The following is a 24,489-nucleotide window of genomic DNA, read 5'->3' as shown; positions in this document are numbered from 1 at the left end:
TTTTGTGTAGTAGAAGGCAGAGGCTTTGATACACAACCCTGCTCCAAGCATTTAGATTGGCTCAGCTCTGTACATGTATGCAGTTTGGCTTTTACCACACAAATATGTTAATTATCTTTGCACAAAAGAAGCGCAGTCCTATATTTGAAGAATAATTTACGTTCATGATGTATTTCTTTAAAACCTTCCATCTCCTCTTTTCCCTTCCCCCCTACTTTCCCTTTTCCCAGTGTTTGTAAGGTTACCGAAGAAACATGCATTTAAACAATTCAGGAAGAACTTAAGAATCCATCTGTCTGCCAAGGTATATTTTTCTATTTGCAGTAAATCTAAATCAGTAATTTCTCATTTAGTAAGAACATAGAATTTGCGTAAGACCAGATTCGTTGGTCTGACAAATATTTTGGATGGAAGAAGTGACTCTGGTTTTGTACTGATGTCACAAATCTTTTAAAATTGCTTCTATTCAAGGAAGAAAGATTTTGCGTTATTTCTTTGACAGCTGAAGTGTGTGAAACCATTGACTGTGCCTTGGGTACAGTGTGGAATTCTTCATGAAGAAGACTGAAAAAAAAAAATGCAGCTAATTCAGTGTGACGCTGAATTCAGTGCTCTGATGTAGAGCGAGTGGCTGAGGGGGAATTTGCCCTAGAGAGAGAGTTTTAGAATTACCTCTTAGCCTTGAAATTCCTAACGTGTGGCAGAAAAGCCTAAGGTAGATGTTTGTAGTTAAAACCAAGAATGGTGTTTAGTCACTTTACTATGCAGTGTCTCTAGAAGCACCTTCTCCATAACCACCTTCAGAACGGGATTGTGTTCTCAGCAGATTTTAATTCTTGTTCTGTGAAAAATGGGGTTTGTTTCTGTTCCTTAGAAAAACACAGTTTTAGTTGCCAAATTTAGGCTTTTTAAAGGGTGTAGTGGGAAAGACAGATGAAGTGGGAAGATGCTCAGAATTGTTTCACAAACTAAAATGTAAATATTCTGCTTAAAATATTGTGTATATTTTCTAAGGTTACAGGGTGGGGGGAACAAATAAATGCAAATGAAGGAATGCTGGAACCTTTGGCTTTACATTTTCAGGATGATTTCTTGATTTCTAGTGCAAAAGATGATGTGAGAAAAGATTATGCAATTTAGAATGCATATTAGGCAACTAGTTTCTTACTGGAAACGTTTGGTAATACTTTCAAACACATTTTTTTATGACAGTATAACTTATATATTGGGAAAAAAATACCATTTTCTAGTGTTAGAAATGTCTCAAAGCTGTAGTCTACGTTATTTTTAATAGTTTTATCTGACACTTCTATATTTCTAAATATTAGTGGTTTTGTTGAAATTCAGTGTTCAAAACTGCTCAGTCATAATGTGCTTCTGAACCATTTATTGTGAGATTCTCGTTTTCTTGGTGTAGAAAACCTAGTAACTCTCAGACCATCGTCACTGCACTCGCCACTGCCTTGTTGCACAGACATCACTGTTTTAAGGAGTTATTCCTAGAGCTGGGCGAACTGTTTGTTAGGGACTGATTTAGCCTTTCTTCTGTTCCTCAATTACTTCAGAGTTAGACTTTCTTCTTTGCAGATCTGAGGGGTTTGTTTTTTTCTGTGAATATTTTTCTTGGTGGTAGTTTTGTATGTTCTTTGCTTCTGTTGTTTGCTTCCAGTGGCATGATTTGTCTGGTTTCTGCTCTCTGTTGGAATGACACGGTTTATAAACAGGAGGAGGAACAATCAGATGCTCGTGGCTGTATCAACTCCTGCCGTCAGTCGTCTTAGAAGCGCGTTTGCATCGGTATTTGCAAGGCTTCTGCTTTCCATACATTTTTTTTTTCCTTCAGCTAAATACTGCTTGTAGAAGCATCAGACATCATTTACTAGAGAGACCCTGTGTCCTGCCCAAGCTTCTGTGGCGTCCGTTAAAACGAATGTTCTCATCACCTCGAAGTATTCGCCTTGCTCGAGCTGTTGCCACACTCTGATGTTGTGCTACCATAAGTACATCCAATTGTCATTACTGTAGAGATGACTTTTTTGTTGTTGTTTCCAGTTTGTATAAATGCATAGATATGAATAAAACTGGAGGGGCTATGGGCTAAAGACCTCTCTATGTGACATGAAGGGGAAAGGAAGGATAGAGACTGCTGTTTCTGTAACACAGTGTGAATTGTCTGAAAGAAACCCTAAGTGGCCTGGGCTGTAATATTAATTTTTCCTCAGCAGTTTTAAAGGAAATTATTTCCTACAGCAGTAGGTTCTCAACCTCTTTACATTTTGGCAACAGGTTCAAAGATAAGCCATGGGGCATAGAGTTTAGAAAGGGGGAAAATGGTTAAAAACTGAGACTCGCTTTCAGGTATAAATCAGATACCGTTATTGTTGCAAAGAATGTATTTTTTACATTTCCCAGTCATGGTCCCGTGAGAGATTTCAGGTCCCGTGCATACATCGTCTAGACTCCTGGTTTTGTCACTGAAGTGTGGCCAAGTTCTGCTTCCTTTTTTTTTTTTTTTTTTTTTTTGAAGAAAACTTGAATGAGAGCATCTCTAGAAGAAGTACTTTTTTTGAAGATGTCAATCCTTAATTTTAGGCAAAGAAGGGGCATTGACAACTGGAAACTGTAGCAATAATTAGTACAAAGAATTCTGGACCTCTGACACTGTGGCTGCCTCATGTTATTTTTGATTATGACAGCGAGTTGGTGTGCTTGCTTATTGTACAGCTTGGTCAGTAGAAGTTGTTTTAAAAATGGTTTATGAAAATTATATTTATTAAATAAAACTTTCACTTCTCAATGAGTCATTGTTTTAATTATGGAAATCTTAGAGGAACATATGCCAGAGAAAAGCAAAGCTTGCTGCTCCTGCTGCCCAGGATCATTCAGGAGCAGGGCTGGATCCATTCCCAGCAGGTGCACACGTAGGTGCACGGGCACCTACATACATCACAGACCAAAAAAAAATTAAAACCACAAAACAAAATAAAACCAACCAACCAACAAAAAAAAACCCAAACAACCAAAAACAACCCAGAAAACCCTAACCAAAACCAGGTGTGGAAGAGCAGGGGTGTCCCTCCAGCAGCAGAGCTCACCAGGAGGTGCACTTAGCCAGGTAACTGCAGCAGGGGCTTTGTGAGGGAGCTGCAGGATGGGTTTTGTTCCCATTTCTCCAACAGCACAGGTGAAGTGCTCACTTGGTTGCCCAGCCACAGCCTTGTCCTTTCCCCACACAACATTTACAGCTCCATGGCCTTGCAGGCTTCCTGCTCCTAATTTGATTTACAGGTTTTATCATTCTGATTCCTGCCAGTTGAAATTTTATACTCTGAAGACACAGAATTAAGTTCAGAAAGGAAACAGTTGTAATTTCATGTAAAACAGTTGAATTACAGTTAGGCAGCTTTTGTTAAATTGGGAGAATTTCCAGAAGCAGGGAGTTGATTTTTCTAACAGGTTAAGTGTCCGGATGTTGGTTTGAGTTACAGGTGTCTGTTTAAACTGGCAGGAGTAAAATTCTTAGTGTTTACTCATGGAGATACTGCTACCTGTTGGTATTAAGACAATCAGTTAAGTACTACAAAGCCAAGGCCCATTTCTGATAGCTAAGAGTATAATTTTATCAAGTATTTAATGGTGTGGTTCCTCTTTGAGAGCTCAGAGGACTGAATGGCACCATGGGTTTAAATATGAACATAGTCACTGCAGCATATTCAAATTACAGACTTCTGGCAACATTATTTAAATAAAGTGTGAATGACAAAAGTTTATTAAATGCATTCTTAGAAAATTATATATTGTTCTTAAATAAGGATGTCTCAGTATGGATTTCACTGTAAAACAGGTCTGAAGCAAGTCATAAGTTAATAAGTAACAAGATCAATAAAAAGTCCCTTTACTTCTGTACAGGAAGTCTTCCACCATATTTAAACAAATGCACGGTGAGAGGCATCTTCCTTCCACTGCCAGGCAATGGCAACGCAGCGTGGCTGGAAAAGATCAGCTCTGACTTGTACCTCTAAACATTTAGAATGAGCAGCAGGCAAGGTGCTGCAGCAATTCTTAGATATTTTTTTCCCCAATAAACACAACTTACCAATAAAGTATAGTCTCTGCAGAAGAGAAGAGAAGTCATCCATCCTTTTTTCCCCCCCCTGCTTTAAAGCACATCCTAGAAATAAGTCTTTCTTACAACAAATAATACACTGAAGCAACGCAGGAGAAGACTTAGTCATGGCAATTTCACTGGAGCTTTATTGCCTCTGTTGGTAATGAGAGGGATTGTAAGAAGTTACATTTGCACTTACAGCGATATGTAAATGATTTTTTTTTATTTTTTTTTTACTAAATATAATCTCAAGATTAAGTGTTTTATATCAGGGCACTTCTAATTTTGTACACATTTAATGTATAAAAACAGGTTACAAACTTGATGTTCACCTTTTCTTTCTTGACATTTGGCAAAATTAAATTGATCCATTTAAGGGGAGATCATCAAATTGAAGACATAAGCACTTACGAATTAAAGCAATCCGAGTAAGCAACTGTCTGCATTCTTAAAAAATAAAACAAAACAAAACAAAACAAACCACCCACACAAATATATGAAGGAAAAAAAAACACATGGCCGCATCTCAGCACGTTTCAACACAAAATATTCCCTGTAACCAGGCATTTTGTCCTTAGAACAACACCCTGTTAAATCATATTTCTTCAACTTCAGTCACTCATTTTGAAAAATGTTTTAAGATGCCATCATAGCACAAATAACCCTTTTCAGCAACATAATCAGTCAAAGTTTTATGTATTTCTTTATAATTACACAGTAATTATAAGCGTGTAGTACCAAACTGATGACAACACTATTTTGTTGAAAAGATCTTGCATTCAAAAGGAATATTCTTTAAAACACCATGGGCATTACACCACTACCCAATGTCAGACTTTTTCTGAGGGACAAGTCTGTGTTGGGATAAAAAGCAAGTCAGTTCTCCTCTCCAAACACAGCATCCTCGAACTAATCAATCTGGAACTGCACCAAAACCCTCCAGACAGAAAACAGCAGGCAGAGATACCTTGTAGAGCTTTTTCCACCCCCCTGTAAGTTCAAGTCCCCATTTATATTTACACAAAATTGAGAAAGGAAATACTGAAAGCAGCAAAACACACTCTTTAAATGTTTTTGGCATAGCCAATTCCAGTAGCTGGAGAAAGTTTGCAATTTTTTTTGTGGAACTGTGGTCTTGTCTTAAAAGAGCACTGCTATAAGGGGGTCAACTTCAGAGAATACAAATGTTTTTTAGCAGTTTAATAGTCAATTTTTTTCCTAAAATACTTTTAGCATCTGCATAAAAGTGTTTTGCTGTTTAGTGCAAGTAATTACTCATTTCAAAAATAATTCTGGCCTTACAGGACTGTTTAGAGCATGGACTCAAACCTCTATCCTTACTTGTAACTCTAGTCTTTTTCCTGGAGCTTGGTATTTTCCAGCTTGTTTTACAAAGTAGTATTTATCAAATCTCTTCACAATTAACTAAGTGAGGAGTAAAAGACCATGTTTAGCAAAAAAATCAGCTCAAGAGCTCTTGTAATATTAAAAATAAAGAAGAATTGCAACTGATAAAACCTGTTTGGAACAAAACAAATGATTTAGTTAAATGCAGTAAGACAGTAACAAGTAGTGATGGATCAACAAAATAATTTAAGCAATCAAAGCCAGTCTAGTATTTTCTATCTGATCTGTGCTTGTTTGGGAAAGCTTTTCTCTTAATTTCTGTATTTGGCAACCACAGTGATATGTCAATTTGAGGAAAACTCAACAAAATAATTAAAAAATGGGTGTCATCCATAATGGCAGTACCTATATGTTACAAAGATTTAACTCACTTCTCAGGATAATGGTTTCAAAACCTAGATTCACATCAAACTCACCAGCTTCTTCGACAACAGGGCCATTTGTTTCATCATACCTCAACCATAAAAATTCCGTGTCTCCATTTAAAATACTGTACTGTGTAGCAAACATTTAAGACACAAATTCAGTATATTCAAGTTTTAGATTTCCACAGAAATGAAAAAAACCTTTCTTTTCTTTGACAGACAGATAAGCATTTCAAACCTGTAATGAAATCTGATTTCTTAGATAATAATCTAGAGAATATGAGATTCTACCAGGACGCACACAGCTTATCTCCATGACGCTCACTGAAGGCTGACTGTAACGTTAAACACGGGTGCTTTAAGTGCACAGTAGTTGTGTCGTACTTCAGCTGTTCTCACAGGCAGCTGATGTACAATCAAACCATTCAGATAGGCACCTAGATACCCCAGTATCAACAACCTTGGGTTTTCTTGGTTATTTCTTAATTGTTTTTACCAGATACTCAAACTCAGACGATACCTGTAGTTTTCCAGAGAAGGGGGGGGGGGAAATTAAAAATAAAAAAATCAGACCCAGTACACTTAAATATATCACTCGTACAGGAAGTGCTATCAATGCAGTCTTTGCAACTAGCCCCAAGTGTATATTTAAGGATTCTCATAAAAATTGTTTTGATGTTGATCTGTATAATTCAGATGCCATACAACAGTTGTCTGATGATGACCAGCATTGTGCTTTATGTGAAATCAGAAACCTCAAAATAATTATAAAGCTTCTAGGATTTAACAGGAGATGAAACTAAGGTGGTCCACCAAAAAAAAAAAAAAAAAAGGGAAAAAAATAAATCCATGATGAAATCCACGATGCTGGAATTTTAACGGGCAAGAGTGGTCCAGACTAGAAGAAAAGCCCAAACCACCAGTAGAAGAATGAAGTATGATATGGTCCAAGATGTATCCTTAAAGGTTTCTCTCAACCCTCAGCCATACTGTGAGGATTGATCTTCAGTTCAGTCCAGCCAGCAGAAATTGACTGTGCAATTTCAGGTATTTGTACAGACTATGTACACTGTAGAAGGGTCCTTTAGTGCTACACTGTCGTACTTTTTGTCCCAGCAATTTGAGGGCGTGCAAATTCCACAAAGTCATCAATAAGAACTGGCCATGCCCCTAAAAGAAAAAAAGACCAGAACATAAGAACTCAGTTCAACAAGGCATTCTTTTTAAAACTCCAGAGCTAAACAAGTGATTTAGTTTCCTGTCTTATGCAGGCATAGTTTCAAACAAAAAACTGTGATTCGATTTTCTTGCTTCAAACCGAAGAGCTGGTTAAAAATTTCTGCTTCCTTTAAACCCAGTTAATACACATCCTTTTCAAGGGTCGTGCTTCTTCCATCTTCCTGACCAAAAAAAGAAATGATAAAAAAAAGCTGACAAAAATTCTAACTGGTCCTGGTTTTGGCACCAGAATTTGATCTCCAGGATGGCAGTAGTTGCTTAAAAAATGCAGAATGCTGGATGAAGCAGCAGCACATCTTAACCTGCTACAGCATTTCCTGCTCACAGTTTGATTTTGCACACACACAATGCTCATCTGTTAGAATCGGCCCACTTGGCCATACCTGGAAACAGCAAAACGGCCTCTGACAGCCAGCAGGACAGCCTAATGCCCTAGAAGGCTGCTATGATGCTATACATGCTCTCCTGTATCCCTTATCAAGAGGTAGTTACAATGCTTATCAGTATTTCACATATTATGAGTGGCCATATCTAAAGAGGTCCCCAGTCATATACATGATGTTCATGTAAAGGTTAAAAATAATTGTGGGCTGAGTTCTCCCCCTCCCTCCCCCTTAAAATATTTTTATTCCAAATAATTAAGTCACCTTTTCTACCTTTAACCTTTCTAAACTACATTGATTTAATGTGGGCAGCAGCCCATTTGCTTGTTGATAAGGGAATGAGAACTGTCCATAATTATTAAATAAAGTTGTAGAAGTTTGCTCCCCTCTGCTCTGGAAGTATCAGAAGTTTAGAGTTTCCTCCACTCACTGAACTGATCTGCCACCAACAACTGAAGGTAATTAGCTGTTCTTGGCTACAGATGGACTGGAAGAGGAAAGATCAATACAAAAGTTTACAAGAAACACATTTTGTAGGAAATAACTTATGTTTAGCAATCCTTGTATGCTGCCAGCTTCACTTTAATATTACATGTCCAATCTTCACATAAGCTGAAGCAACCAAACTTAAAAAATATTCTCAGCTAAGAAATGCAATAACCAGAGGACCCTACGAAGAAATGCACAGGCCATAAATCAGTTACTTAGTCGTAGATGCGAAGAACTGGGCTGACAGAGAATCTGTAAATATCTGGGCTTGTCTCAATAAGAAAGAATTAGTATTTGAGTTCAGACAGGAGAAAAAAAGAAAATGGAATTAAGAAAGTTTCAGCACTTCTTTTTTTAAACTTGCAATAACAAACAATGATAACAACAGGCAATAAAGTAGCTCTAACTGAGCTTTAGATCACCCGTGATATTCTAATTATGCTGTTATTAGACAGCTGTGCTAAAGCAGATACACACTAATAAATGTAGCATGAAACACAGTTAGAAGTTAATGAAAGAAAATGGAAATGTTTACCTTCCTCATCATAGTTAGACATATCATCTGCTATCATTGTACTAAAGTCTAGAAGAAGGTTCCAGGTATCCTTAGGAATTGATCTTTTATGATGTTCCTGTTTGGAGAAGTAGAAAATTTATGTTTAAAAAGAATAAATTTAAAACCCCTTATACACATTCATTTTTACTGTCTTGGACACATCCACATGCCCAGAACATACTTCTCTTCTACACACTATGAAGTGCAGTATCTGGGATCTGGGTCAAAATAGCCCATTTCATCTACTCAATAATTTAAACGTATTTATCTTCCAAGATTCGAAAATACTGCAGTCCAGTTTATGTAAAGAATTAAACTTACCAACAAAAATTTGTTCCACAAGTCTAGAAATTTAAATCTTCCATTAAGTACTAAATTCCAGTAGGCAATGGCCATTTCTAAATCTGCAATATTAAAATATATTACTTTTAGAGATATACACTTCAAATATATCATGTCAACATGTATCTAACACTAAGATGAATCCTAGATTCATAAAAGTAAAAACAGCAATCCAATGCCAATATACTCATAGATCCTTTACAAAAAAAAGGCAACCACAAATAAAATGTTACACAAACATTTTAGAGATTTTGATACTATCACTTGAATATAGAAGAACTGAAAATAGTCCACATTAATTTCTAAAATATCCAAAACACACAAGGATATTTCATCTGCCTTTTGCTATCTAACAATACTGAAAATTCCATGAAATATTTTTTCTTTAAAATGCTATTGACTTGAAAAGAAAATCTGTAGTATTTTGCAGTAAGATCTGCTTTAATTTTTTTAATATATATAATACAATTTACATAAAACTAACTTTTTATTATTTAATTTTTAGAGTAACCTTGTTACAGGTGCTGGCTTTGTAACATGGCCTTTGTCAAGTGTTCATTTCTGCAATCAGGTTTCCTTTTGAGAAAAATCTTTAAGTACTGCACGAGCAGATGGTTGATAGTTGGGTTGATGGTTGTGGATCTTTTTTTGGTTGGGTTGGGGGTTTTTTTGTTGGTTTGGGTTTGTTTGGTTGTTTGGGTTTTTTTTCTTTTCTTCAAAGACTCCTGTTAAGTTCTTGCTTGTTTTGAATGTGTTTCTCAGAATGATTGAGAAACCTGAACTGACACAGTTCAGGAATAACCTCCTGCCTGTCAGCCAACTGCGTGCTGCTGTCAGCAGTGGGTGCTGTTAGAGCGCAGCAGTTAGAAAAGAGACTGGTTAGTCCAGCTTGGAAGGGAAAAAAAAACCCCAACCCTCACCTCCCTGGTATTTGCCAAAGGCTAAACTGACATGTGTTTAATATTTAGTAGTGGCATCCAGTAACATGTTAGCTGATAAAAGAAAATTATGTATCTGAGCTCTAAATCTCTACTCAGCCTGATCTCTGCATTACCAGGAATTTATAAGGACCTGTGTACTGTGTAAAAAATGCAACTAACTGATCTTACTAAATCAGTATCCATCACCAAGTACACACAGTAACCCCAAAAGGCTACCTACTTAAGTGACCTCTTTTTTAACAAAAGCTCTTATATATTTTGCAGTCTAGCAAATCTCTTCTTCCATAAACAATCTCTCTAGTGAGAGCAGAGAGGAGAGAAACATGCTCAGCTGCACCTCAGGAAAAAAACAACAAAACAACCCACCAACAACCCAAGAAAACCACTCCCTTTCCCCAGATGCCCACACTTCTTAAAAAAAGAGGGAGGTAGATCTTAAAGGTGAAATCAATAGCAAACAAAACAAAGCATGAACTCTGCATTGCTGGAGGGAAAATAGATTATGTTGGGGGGAGCTTCTGAGTTGTTAAGTATCTTTGATATTAGAAGTTCTTCTCGAGCTTCTCCAGCATATTCACATTATAATGCTTCTTAATCAAAGAATAAAATTTGTGGAGGATTTTCCAGCAGCTGCAAAGGAATGTGATTTCAGATAAAAGCATAAGTTTGACTTTCAAGAAGCAGGGACAAAGTAAACAGAAGTCACTACCTCTCAGTAAATACGCTATACCTGAAAATGACCTAGCCTTTCCACTCTTTAATAAGTTGTCCCTCTCTTTAACAGAAGATTCAGATACAAAAAATATGCTTTCAACTAAAACTACTGCCTTTCTAAAAATTAATAGATACAAACCTCAGATTAAGCTGATCAATTCCTCAAGGAAACAGATTAGAAAACTAAATTTTATTTACTTGTGATGCACTAATCGCAGGCATACAAAAAATGCAAGGTCATCAAATCGCTGCATAGTTATAGTGGTTTATAAACAAACATTATAAACAAACTGTGCGTTCCAACATGCTTATACCATTTTGAGATTACTCGTGTGGGTAAGCAAAGGCCTTTAAAAAACAGATCTCAGGATGCTGCAACTTCAAACTTATTATGTGAGTCCAAACACGTAAAGCACGAAGGCATGATGCCTTAGGACAAACTACATGTTTTAAAAGAAATTTTATGAAATTACAAAATTCAAAAGTAAAGATATAATTTTAAGTTTCCATAAGAAAGTGAAAGAATGCTCAGGAAGGTCTTCATGGATCAAATATGAAAGTCTCAAAATATATGTTCCATTTTGAGTTTTATCCAGAGAAATGCAAGAAAAGCAAGCAACGATTGAGATGAACATCAGCTAAAAGGTATTCTCAAATGACAGGCAAATATCACAACAACTTTTAAGACACCCACAGTACTTACAGGATAGTAAGGAATTATGCAGAGGAGATGCCTTTCCAGAACTGTGCCTGAACTACTACACAATGTAAGATCAGAGACCAGTATACATTAAAATCAATTTGCAAGTTCCTACAAGCAGTAATTCAGACACTCCAAAATTAATTGCCTAACTAGGAGCACTTGCTTTTCAGCACTGTACTTCTCCCAATATTCTTTTGCTTCAGGGTTTCCAGAATTATTCTGCCCTATCATAAATTCATGCCTGGAACTGTGTATTTATTGGCAGCAAAAGGGTTGCTAAGCATTCAGATTTTAAGCTTAGTTCTACAACACTTCCAGACCCAGACTTTAAAAAGAAAAAAATAAATAAAAATCTGACGCTATGTATGTGCTACAGGGATCTGAGAAAACAAGAAAACTTGTCTTTGTCACTGTTAGAACTTAACCTGCATAAAGAAGCTTTAAGATGAATGAGAAATAAAGCATGGGGCTTAGTTTTCCTGGTAAACAACTTTTACTGAAGTCTGTTCCATCTAGGATACTCAAAAGATTCATTTCTATATAGGTCTAGGGGAAAAACAAACAAACTAAAAATAATCAGAGGAATGCAAGTCGTCCTTATACGTTAGAAATATGGAGAGAAAAAAATAAGAGGTTAAGTGCTCCAACAAACAGATCTGTAATTTTGAAGCTTTGAGAAAATACAACTTAAAATTATCACATAATTGTGGTATCACTGTAATTTATCATTTCACTTTTACTATTTTACAGGGATTCTGCAAAATACTCCTTGCTGTGTAAAGCTATTTAAACATTAAAAACAAAATACAAATGTTATAATGGTAACCATAACAAAAAAAAATAATCAGAACAACGAAATCCTGCAGCTGTTCACACTGCAGAACTGATTCCACACTGACCCGCTCCATAACCTAACTTCTACCCTCTCACAAGTCAACTGCTCTCCACATTTTCTTTGTTGTAGTAGCCTAAAAAAATAATACAACTTACTACAAGGAATAAGAATCAGTCCATTGATTTATTTGCAGGATTCAGATCTGACTACATGCATGCACAAGTATTTTTAAACTGGTTAGCAGTGCTCTTTTAGATTCTTCAGACAGTAAAACCATCCAATTGAAAACAAAAAACAGGACAGAAAGATGTCAAAGAATGAGTCGAAACTAAATGAATTCACAACCTGCCAAAGTAGTATTTTAGAAGGCTCCAGGGAGATCTTACAGCGGCCTCCCAGTACCTGAAGGGTCTACAAGAAAGCTGGGGAGGGACTTTTCATAAGGGTAATTAATGACAAAACAAGGGGAAATGGGTTTAAGCTGAAAGAGGGCAGGTTTAGATGAGATATTAGGAAGAAGTTCTTCACTGTGAGGGTGGTGAGACACTGGAACAGGTTGCCCAGAGAAGCTGTGGATGCCCCCTCCCTGGAAGTGTTCAAGGCCAGGCTGGATGAGGCTTTGAGCAACCTGGTCTAGTGGAGGGTGTCCCTGCTGATGGCAGGGGGGGTGGAACTGGATGATCTTTAAGGTCCCTTCCAACCCAAACCATTCGATGATTCTATGAAAAGTAGAACAGTTAAGAAATGAACAGTTACAGAGTCATAAAATAGCAGTTATGGCTAATATCTGAACTACACTGTATATAAATGAATATGCATTTTAGTTGGTTAGCATTAAAGCTTCAAAGAAATTTTTGTTCCCTCATTTTTGCTGTTTTGATGAGACAGACCTACAGTTTGTTCATTTATTTCCCCCAGAACTGTGGTGTTCTGTTGGGCTTTTCTTTTTGGTTTTGCCTTTTTTTTTTTTCTCTCCAAAAAAATTATTTATAAAAAGTGATTCTTCCACTTCACCCATTACACTAACCAAAAGCACAACCATCAGAAGAGGTCTGAAATAATGAAAGTACACATTCAGTGAGCTGAGGGGGAAAAATAAAGGCTGTAGGTAGGCACCTGTCACCAACAGTGCAACAACGGGCATCAAGCCCAGGATACAGAAATCTATTTGTACTACTCCAATTCTGTTTTACCAAGACATGTGCAAGCATTTTTGGTGTTACAAGAGATTGTACAAGTGTACTTACATGGAAATCAGTTTTTTGGTAGGACAAGGGGCAGTGGGTGTGAGCTGGAACACAGGAGGTTCTGCTTAAACTTGAGAAGAAACTTCTTTACAGTGAGGGTGACAGAGCCCTGGGACAGGCTGCCCAGGGAGGTTGTGGAGTCTCCTTCTCTGGAGACATTCAAAACCCGCCTGGACACCTTCCTGTGTGATCTCATTTAGGTTCCTGCTCCGGCAGGGGGACTGGACTAGATGATCTTTTGAGGTCCCTTCCAATCCCTAATATTCTGTGATTCTGTGATTTTACAGCTTAAATTCATCCTAAAAGTGAAAATTCAATTAATCTGTTCACTGCTGAAAATTCTAAGTGGTATAATTATGCCTTTAATGTAAAACCATAACCCACTGTGCTTACTGAGAACTGCATACATTCTTTGTGAAAGAATAAACCCTCTCTCATAAAAGTCTGTAGTCTGTATTACTGATGCAGGTATTTCTATCATGTTGAACACCTTAAATTGCCATCTACCTTCCACAATAGAGAGATGTATTTTATCCCAAGGATGATTGTCTTCCAGACTCACTGGATCACAGTAATACTTTCACTACTGCTTTAATCAGTCATTTCTCATACTTACAAACAAATGTTTATGATTAAGAATACATACCTAAACCTTTTTGTCCTGGATTCTTTGCAAAGTTGAAAGTAAACTGATAAAAATCCTTAAATCTTCCTGGTTCTTTTAATTCTTGTTCCATTTTAGGAATCTGGGCCTTCAGTTTTTCTATGCTGTCACATCTGCATTTTAAAAAGCAGATTTATTTGTGTATTATTCATTTTCCCATAAAGTATGAGTTGTAACTTAAACAAAAATGTGTAAAATTTTATCGAAGACGACACTATTAGCAAAACAAAATTCAGGAAGCCTTTAATTAGTCTGCACCTAAACAATAATTTAATTTCTTTTTTGTTATTTCTTCATATTGCCATTTGCACATACTAGCTGACACATCAGATTCTATAATCCACAAGATTTTTAGAAAAATGTGGCAAACACTCCTACATCCTCATAAGGCAGAGAAAACCCAGGCATGATAAGACTGCAGACCAACATCCTTGCTTTACCTACTCGAGTAGCTCTACGACAACTAGCAAATACTCACACAACCAAGGCAAGTGACACTCAGAGTTGCCTCCCCCCCTTTTTTTTTGTCACTAAGCATTTAGCACATAGACAGCAGATGCATTTTTACAGAGGCAGACAAGTGATGCTAAACTCTGAAAAGTCTCTGAAGTTTGAAAGGACAATGTGATTGTGAATTCCCCAAAATAGGACTGTTTCACCATCCGTTCCAGTTCTGACACTGTCAGTGTCTAATGCTGCACACTTACCCTAGCTCAGTCATTCCATCCATGAATTCCAGCTTTGAAAATTCACACTGTGTTGCAGCTCGGAATTTCCATGCAATGATCAGTACAGTAATGCTGGCTGGGTCGAGAGCTAGATCATCACAAAACTGCTGTATACCATCTATACCAATTTTATTTTCATCTTGAGGATCTTTGGGATATAAAAGTAAGTATTAAGAAAAACAGATTTTTTGAAAAGCTAATGTATTCAACACGAGTATTTAAGATAAGCAAACATTTTCAAGAAGCCATTTTTGAGATCAGCTCTTATAAGTGACTATTTTAAAAACAAAATTAAATTAGTTTTTAAATTTAAATTAAAAACAAATTTAAATTAGTTTCCAATCCTAACCATTCCATGATTCTATGATTTTCAATGGCTAAGTTTTAACAATGAGGAAATTACTACAGTAAAGCCTCCCATACAATGACACTTACGTTATTTTCATTGAGAGACAAAAGCACCACAAACATTTGTTTTCTGCCTAATAATATGCACGATATTCTGACTCATTCCATACAGAGAACAGTGGTCCTTTCCCACAAGCACACTTAATTATTGGCATCTCTGGTAAGACTGACGATCTGTGTACCATGAGAAACAATTCTGCAGTGTCCGTTTGCAAGTTGCACTGGTACAATTAGCAAATCTGCTCATAAATTACTAAGCTGACATTTTCTGGCATCACCAGCGTGTATGAGATCGGACATGGTAACCTCCAAGAGGAAAGTTATGTTGCTCCATTACCGATTCCAAGTCAGCCAGGCACACTCCTCTTTCCACGAAGGAATCAACATCTGGTCTGGAAGTGAGATGCTCACATTTCAAGTGCACTAACAAAGATCTACTAACGCAAGCCAACAAAGACTTCAGGAAAATAGTATTTGGATTATGTACGCATGTGAAAACTGACAGAAAATGTAGCACTCGTTTTTAGATTTAAAAAAAACCCACAAACCCACAGAATTTGTTCTACTGTACTGAATCCACTTTACTGTTTGTGGTAGGAGATCATCAGTTGAATACTGGCTATATAATGGATAAACAGACTTTGAGGTTTTTTTCTGCTCTGTTTGTAACTATCTGATAGTAAGGACAAGGTGTATAAAAATTAAGGTAGAATCCATCCTTGGTATGAAACTTTTCACTTCCGCAGGAGCAAGTCCTGAGTGATGTGTTTTCCCCATAAGAACCACCTAAAATATATATTGTCCATTACAGTTATTCATTGTACACACAATTGCAGTTCCAGACACTACTCTTGTATAAATGTATGTATATATAGAGCACATAAAGCAACTGCATGTAATCCTTGTAAAGCAGAAGCCCACATATATTCCCCTTCTAACTTGTATTATTAGTAACAGAGCTGAAAGAGTTGGTCAAGATATCCAAGCACAAGAGCACTGCTGCAGTGACACCCTGTAATTAAGAATACATACATACAACTAGGAAATAAGCCTTCGAACTCGGGTTACTCACCTTTGTATCTGTTATATAGTTGTTCTAGCTTCTTTCTGTCCAATGATCCTTTAACGCTCTCTCGTATATAAAGTTCAGGATTTTGGAAAAAGTTGTCTGTTGCAACATCTAACTTCCAGTCATTTTGAGACAGACAACTCACTGCTGTCTTTTCACTAGATTGTGTGAAGACCATAAACTGACGCACTTTATCCTTCTGTGATGATTTCAACTTGTTCTAGTAAACACAAATAATATTGTAACTAGAAACGGTTTACCAAAAAAACCACCCCAAAACAAAACAAAAAAACCCCACAACAAAAAAATCATCAGTATTGTTAATATTTTTAAATCAGTAACACTTATAATTTTTCCAAGCAATTAGACTTTCTCTAACTGCTGAGGCAGATAGACCCTCAAACCAACACTTATTTTCTCTCTCTTTTTTTTTTTTTTAAATAAATTTACCTTCATTCTACATACTTTACATTGTAAAAAAAACTCAGTTAAATCATCACAAAAATCATGCTGGCAAAACAATCACAGAAATAAAGCACGGTTATCATTGTGTAGTTGAAGACAGAGCTGAAGGGCATAGCAAATTCATACACAGCTGTAAGACAGGAAACCTTTCTATTTAAACCAATTTAAAAAGAAAAAAAAATTCTCCTCTTAATAAAAGAATGCTACACAGTTGAGATGCCTAAATAAAGCCCATGGTTATCAAAATATTTGATAGATTAATTGCCTCAACAGATGCTGCAGAACAGGCTGTTCCATACCTCACCATCACTGACCGAGGGGCTGGTGCTGATGCAGACCCTGGTGACAGCAGTAACAAACACCAGCTACTGCAGGAGCAGGCACGAGGCCACACTGCCAGGAACAGGATCTCTTGATGGCAGCAAGGGACTAGGCTGGGCCTTCCATTTCAGGGAGCTACACATCGAAATACTTTAAGGTTTTTTATTATTATTCTTATTTTTAGAGATTTTTCACTTTGAAGGTGCTCAACTCCACCTACATAATTCGCAAAACATTCCTGTGAGGAGGCATCGTCCCCATTTCACAGGTGCAGCAACTGAAGCTTAAAAAAAAGGTAAGTCATTTTGCTGGAGGCAGCAGGGGAGTGAGTAGCCAAGGTGAGAGCTCTGGAATTTCAGGCCTCCAGCCCAGACCAGGAGACATCCCTCTCTGTTCCAGCGCAACACTGAATGGAGAACTTGCTGCCAGGAATTTATCAGCATAGAGTGATTCCCAAGGATATTTTTGATGAGGAGAAGCATGCTCAGTATTTCAAGGGTATTACAAAAAACTATCCAAATACAGTTCTAAAGTTGACTCAATATACTCAAAGCAAAAAGACTCCTATCATTACAACTTGGTAACTAAAAGTTCCAACTTTCAGGTCAGGATTAGATTTCTTACATGGCGCAAATAATTAATTTGTAGTTTACCCTGCATTCTAACCAAAACTTGTATATTTTCTTAATTATTGTAATTTCCAAGTACATGGCTCCTTCTCAGGGATTATGCGGAAAAAAGGCACCAAAAAAAAATTTAAAAAAACCTCCAGACATGATAAACTATCGCCAGCCAAGGAACAAATGGTTTAGGAACAGTATGAGCTCAATCTCTTCATTCCAAATGACAATTAATGTCCAATCACACTATCATTAGAAAAAAGAACCAATGCTTCACAACACAAATTCAACCACCCTAAAAGTCAAAATCAGTTTTCTGCTGCTCAATGACAATGAGTGTGAACACCACCATTCGTAAGGGCGGTTAAGTTACCAGCTTCGGAGTTACATCTTTAAAAAAATACAAAAACATCACATTTGGCTTAAACTGATATCCACATAATATACTAAACAGACCAATACATTTTGATTTAAAATCCCTTTAAAAAAAAAAAAAATCCCCCTAACCCAAACCAACCCTGTATCTACAACACTTAGCTGAAGCCAAAATTTCAGAACACACTGCAGACTTAAATAGTGATATTAGTTAGGCTATACTACTTTTAAAGTTGCAATGTGTTGCTGCTTTATTTCAGTCTCTTGAATAAGTTTCTCACATCAGACTTTTTGTCACAAACGTGTTTCTGAAACTTAGATTTTTCAGAATTAGTTCCAGGTCAAGGTCAAGCCATCAGAGCAGGTCCTGCGAAGACCCACTGCTGACAACTCCTGCACGCTTCAAGTTTCACAGCAGACATTCAGCACCTTACAACACTGAGCTCAAACTTTCACAAGGATTATTTACACCGACAAAACCACGTGGAATGACTTCCAGAAATGAATAATGCATTTTAGTTGCAGTTTTTAAAAATATATTGTAGACTCAGATTGATTAAAACAAACTATTGAAATTAAATCCCAAATTAAGATGAAACAATCCCAAAACTAATTTTCTATATCAATTACCAGCTTCCTCAAATCAGTTCCACACAGCCAGACTGCTGCATCACCACAGACTCAGCTGCACTATAGGGCAGAGTCGCAGTTAGGACCCTGTGTTTTTATTTATTTATTTATTTTACATGTACACATAAGTATGCATAGCCCTTTTAATAGTGAGTATTTTGTAAAACCTCTAGAGGCTTAGTTCTGCTCTGCTCTTGCAAGGCTAAATTCTAAAAGTGAGACATATAACAAAAAGTCAAGGAACAGGTTCACAAGGGCTTCACCATGGAGGCCCAAGAGCACAAAAGGTAGCAGACTTTGCATGTCGTCACATAAAATGAGAGAATGCAATTTATTATATTCAAAAAAATGCAACTTAAATAACTTTCATGATAAACTTTAAATCCTGTATATGCACACGAGACCATTCTGTGCTTGGGGCTCCCTAAGTGATAGTAACAATAGAAAACTTTTTTAAAAAGAACACTGAATTTGCCAAGAGTCAAGCAGCTCATAACACTAATCAATACAGCATTCAGTAATATATTAAGATGCAATAAATCACACTGCTCAGCCATAACCTATATTTTTACTAGTCAAATACAAGGGGTTTTTTTAGCAAAGAAGTGCCAAAGCCCTTTCTTTATATTTGCTTAATGCTCCTACAGTAGCTTGCCAACATGGACGAGACACTCCGCATTCTAAGTGACGGGACAGATCTTTGAAGGTCTACTACAGGAAAGCAAGAGATGAAATTTCTGCTGAGTTTTTATTATCCTATTATAGCTCTTCTTTCATCGCATTAAAAACCCACACTTCAAGCAGGAACAGGTTCCAAGCCTTCTGAACTTTTAAGAGCTATTTCTAGAAGCTGAGCTCTAACATTCTATTATTGTTTTAAGTGTGCAATACAGAAGCCAGAGCACCCTAAAACCTTTAATCCTGTAGTCATCAGGTAACAAACACCTTACACTGCAACTGTAATGCAATGCAATTTATTTAAAATATCTCAACTTTAACACTAGTCAAAAAGGAAGATAAAATTTTATTGAACAGATACCCATCTTGCTAAAATGTAGGAGTGAAAACCAATGGAAAACAAATGCAACAAATTTTCTAGTAAGTCTTACCTCTTGGGCTAAGGGGAAAAGTTCAGACCTGCAAGTCTTTGGTCAAGTTGGTGTGATACCCAAGCTACCTTTCATAATGAGGATGTCGTAAGAAACACAAGGTGAACTTACTTTTAAAACACAGAATAACTTTTCCAAATGAAAAGCTACATGATGTAGATTCATAAAACTACAATAATTACATCATTCTAATGAACGTCTGATGCTGTAACATTGATTTTAAAACGAAAATTTGCCTCTCCCCATGAAGTACCAAATTTAATAATTCTAATTAAATAATCCATCCTTGATCAGATACGTCAGTTAAATATTAAAAATAAAAATTAAAAAATACTTGGGCTTTTTTTTTTTCCCCAACATTTTATTTCCTGGGGTCAGATTGAAACTCCTCTTTGTCTAAGGGAGTAAGCCTTCCCAGTCTAGGGAAAAAAATGAAAATGCTAGAACTGATCTGCCAACTCTGCTGACTACATGCTTGGCTTTCCTTATCTTCTACACACAATTTTAGTCACCTCTGATTCAAAGATCAACTCTGCATACTGGTCATCAACATTCTCTGGACAGCTAATAGCCATACGAGGGCTCCACTCTCCTGGATAATGTCCATGGGAAACAATAACAACCATTGTCCCACACTGCCAGGACTGGAGAGCTGAGGATTCCTACCAAAACTCTGTTCTTGGACTTTGCTCAAAGCTTACAGCGGCTGCCAGCAGAGACGAGCAGTGCACGATCAGTTTGGAGTATCTCTGCCCAAAACCCCTTATGGCCCCCAAAGAAGGTATTCACACAGTCAGTTCTTAATGAGTAACCGCTTTTCACCTGTCCCTTCCCAGCCACTGCTTGCCCATCATCTGATGCCTGCTGGTTTCACTGCTAACCAAAGCAATTTGAAAGATGTGACATCTGTGCTTTTGTTTCAGTCGGGACTCAAAGAAAAGCCTGTTAACTTCTCATGGATGTGACAGGTAAAAACCTTTTCTAAAACAGTATCAACCTCCACAAAGTCTAGGCTTTTATATGAACTGCATTTAAACTCTAGCAAGAATCTGGCTGCGGGAGGTATCCTTGCGCTATCAAAGGACCCAAGTGACACCAGTTCAAATACAGAATAACTTCAGCCAGCACAGAGAACGGGCTTGTGCATGTAATAACCTCACAGATCACAACTGCTGCTTTTGTCAAGTCTTTATGTGACACTAACGGTCAAGGGAACATTACTTCCTCACAGTGTCTGAGTAGCTCCACGCTGGGCTGTATCCATTAAAGGAACATAGAAGACACCTGCAAATAAACTGGTTTACTGCTTGTATTCAACAAATATATGGATAAAGCTTAAAAGGCAAACTCATTAGTATTTTTCTTTGTTTGAGAAGAAAACAGAAGTTAATCACAACAATAGAAACCTATGAATACACTGAATTACATTTTAATCCACCAACTGTGATGGCATACATGTATAGTACCAAAAAACCCCCCATAAAATCCAAATTAAAGACAAAACCAATTAAAGTAAATAGCCATGGTTTCTGTATAATGTAAACTAACGTGCCCTTCAACTACATTTTAATTTTTACAGCAGTTTCTCAAAAAGAAGGCACACAAAGTAAGAACGTGAGGACATTTTTAAGCTTCTGTTTCAAATTGATGTGAAATCCATTTGTCCACAGTGGAACAGAACAAAACTTACAAATTTACAAGGTCTGTTCAGAGATAAAATCCAAGGAAAAAAATCACAAGCAACATAAAATCAAATGTTCTCTAATGTTCTTTTAGTGGATAAAATCATTTTAGTACTTGCATATGGGCAGAAGTCTTTCACAGGAGAGCAATATATAGCTACCCAGAAGAATGCAGTAGTTGTCACAGTGTTTTAAGGTAATTCATGTTAACTTGAGAGGTGAAGGAAACACCAAAAATGAGCGCTTTTTTAATTAAAAAGTGACAAAATAAGCTGTCAGTTTTTTAGCATTCTTAACTCTGGTCCAGGGCAGAAGCTCTATTCAGCCATTAGAAGCTGCATTCATACCTTGTATTTGCATTGGCAGCCTAGAACATGAGTAAAATATCAAGAGCTACATAACAAATTTCACACCTTGTTCTCAGAGTAGTTCATATTCCTGAATAATTTTTTCATGGCTCTAGTTGAAAGTGATTTTACAGTGTAAGTTCAAAGGGTTCTCTGGTAAGCTGGGAGAGGAAACAAGATCATGCACCATCTTGCCTAGCATTCAAGACTACTCCATACTAAACATAATGCCAAGAATCTACAAGTTTTACTATGGAAGAACTAAAATCCAAAACATTTAATATCAACAAACTACTACAGACAAGAATGTGCACCATACAAAGCAGCCTTGCAGAATAGCTTGTTGAGTTAAACACTACATAACAATGTCATTAAGTACAGTAACATCACAGGAGACAGCGTCAGACTTTAAATTTTTGAAATACTAACTTTTTCCAACTTCCTGTCACCTGAGGTTTGCAGTAAGAAATTATGTATTTATCAGCATAGAAATATTCTTCAGAGAACATAAACTGGACAATATAATAGACAATGTAAATAGAGATAAGGTTAGCATTTGACTCTGGATAAAGACATTGCTACTCACACACTCGCCTTATCACACACACATAGTCCTAAATCCATTAAATCATTCAGAACAGTAGAGGCAGTAGCTCTTCTCCTCCAAGAAGATGGTTTAGAATATAATGGACCAACCTGCTGCTCTGTCTTGATTCGCAGCCACATTACTTGTCCTCATAACGAGATGAAGCAATAATATACTAACAGATCAGGTGAAGGGGATCACTTCTACAGATGCTGTTCAGCTCAATGAAAATGTAGGTAAGAGAGGCAGATTGCTACCAGCAATCCAAGGAACCTTGCCAGGGTGTACCTGAGCACTGCACAGAAAACACTTTTCAAGTTACCTACACGGTCAGAGCGAGCCTACCAGGCTGCTCTAACGGTCTCCCTTCCAGATATCGGACAAAGATAGTTTGAAGCCAGGAAACCTTTGTCCTGAAAGCACTGGCCGTACGAATGCTGGTGAGACTAAGCCAGAGCCAGAAGCACTTTAGCTGGTGATGATGCGCGCGAGTAGGAGCCAGGCCCCAGCTGCAGGAGCCTCTACCACAGCATATGCTCTGCTGGACAAGCAACCCAGCCCCAGGAACCTGCCATAGCCACTGGAAGGACCAGCCAGAGCACTACTGCAAACAGGCAGGAAAAATGGGACATTGGATTTCATGTTTCTAGATGGACATCTTCAGATCTCTGTGAAGAAGTCTCCCTGCTCTTTCCCCTAAGTAAATAGAAGATTTTGACATACCACAAGCATAGGTACCGAATCCTATACCGGGGCACTAGAAGCTGTTCATACCTGCATTTACTGCTTATAAAAGCTGCAGCCTGTCATTTAGTCCCACTTCAGTGTCTATGTCATCCTTTCACCTGGGTGTTGGAGTCAACAAGCACAACATGGAAAACAGTTGTTTGCATTGTGCCTAACAACTGTGCTTGAGGCCATGACTAGAGTATTCAGATGCTTCCTCCAATCTGATAAATACCAATCTATCAGTACAGTATTGTTCCACAGAATGTATCTGCTAGTTCTTCAGTTAAGTATTTCTAAGAAGACTAAGCAGATAGGATTCTGCTCTTTCTCATAAAAACTATTTGCTGAATAACGTGCCTCACTATTTCTGTCATATCGCCACTGACTAGAGTATTGTGCAATTTATATAAATAATATAGCAAATCATTCAAATTATATAGCCAATAATATATGTAGGTACAAGACATCAGCTGTGTATTTTGCATACCTACACTGGATATACTGTGAGACAGTTCTACGTGATTTTTATGGAAAAAAGTCTTCATAAAAGGTTGTGTAGCATTACTGTGTAAGTGCTATGTGAGAGAGCCCCACAACTGCAGAATTACAGTAAGACACCTCTAAAGTCTGAACTTTACCCAGCCTTTAGTTTTAAGCTCCCATAATAAACTCAAGTTTATTAGAGGTCCACATACTACACCACTAATTTAAATCCTCGTTAAACATATTTTTATGACAACATAACTCCATCAGGTAAAGGTGACTTTTTTTTTTTTTTAAATATGCTTTTAACACTGCTTGCCAGAATAAGATTAACTGCAGGTATCAGATATCTTTACACAATTAAGTGTACACCAGTAGATCTTAAGACTCCCTCCTACACCCTTCCTAAGACAATAGAGCTGCTAGAGAAAAGTACTCCTTTAAACTGTACAGGTGCTGCTAAAGATGAACAGTATCTGTATACAGAGAGGGCCTAGAAGTACAACTACAAACTCATTCCCTTGGGTGCGTAAGACACTGTGTAAGAGACTAACAAGGACCCCCCTTATTTAAACCTAAGGAATGTCTTTTGTTTTATTTAGGCAAAGAAAAACAGCGATTTTTGTTCCAGTCACTGTGGTTTCCCTCCAGAAGAGGGAAGAGAGAAAGTCAGTTGATTTGAGAGCCCATAGCAAATACTCAGCTATAATAAAAAAAGTATTATGGAGAAAATGCAAGATAGATAGGGCCTCCTTTACAGCATTAACAGAAGCAGAAGCCTTCTGAAAAATCACAAAACAATTATCCAAAAATTCTCCAATATAATCCCAGTTCAAAAAGGATCAACATACCCAAGTTTCCCAGTGAACTGACAGCGATTAATGGGCCCTGAGACGCCCGAAATCCTGAGAAAAACTCCGAGGAGCCCCTGTTTTCGGGCAGCC

General features: G+C 37.2%; 1 protein-coding gene across 1 annotated transcript; it reads right to left on the bottom strand.

Moving 5' to 3' along the window:
• Positions 1-6,553: 6,553 nt before the first annotated feature.
• Positions 6,554-16,412, bottom strand: DCUN1D1 (defective in cullin neddylation 1 domain containing 1). Its single transcript, XM_010177030.1, has 6 exons — positions 16,202-16,412; positions 14,701-14,869; positions 13,976-14,106; positions 8,869-8,951; positions 8,527-8,623; positions 6,554-7,050 (listed from the first exon to the last, which is right to left on the bottom strand). The coding sequence occupies exons 1-6, from the start codon at positions 16,374-16,376 to the stop codon at positions 6,971-6,973; spliced, it is 735 nt and encodes a 244-aa protein (XP_010175332.1). The 5' UTR covers positions 16,377-16,412; the 3' UTR covers positions 6,554-6,970.
• Positions 16,413-24,489: the final 8,077 nt, after the last annotated feature.

Source organism: Antrostomus carolinensis, unplaced genomic scaffold, assembly GCF_000700745.2.
Source record: "Antrostomus carolinensis isolate BGI_N321 unplaced genomic scaffold, ASM70074v2 scaffold36031, whole genome shotgun sequence".
Classification (NCBI taxonomy): domain Eukaryota; kingdom Metazoa; phylum Chordata; class Aves; order Caprimulgiformes; family Caprimulgidae; genus Antrostomus; species Antrostomus carolinensis.
The sequence above is the reverse complement of the archived record's forward strand: the minus strand, read 5'-3'. Positions and strand labels throughout refer to the sequence as shown.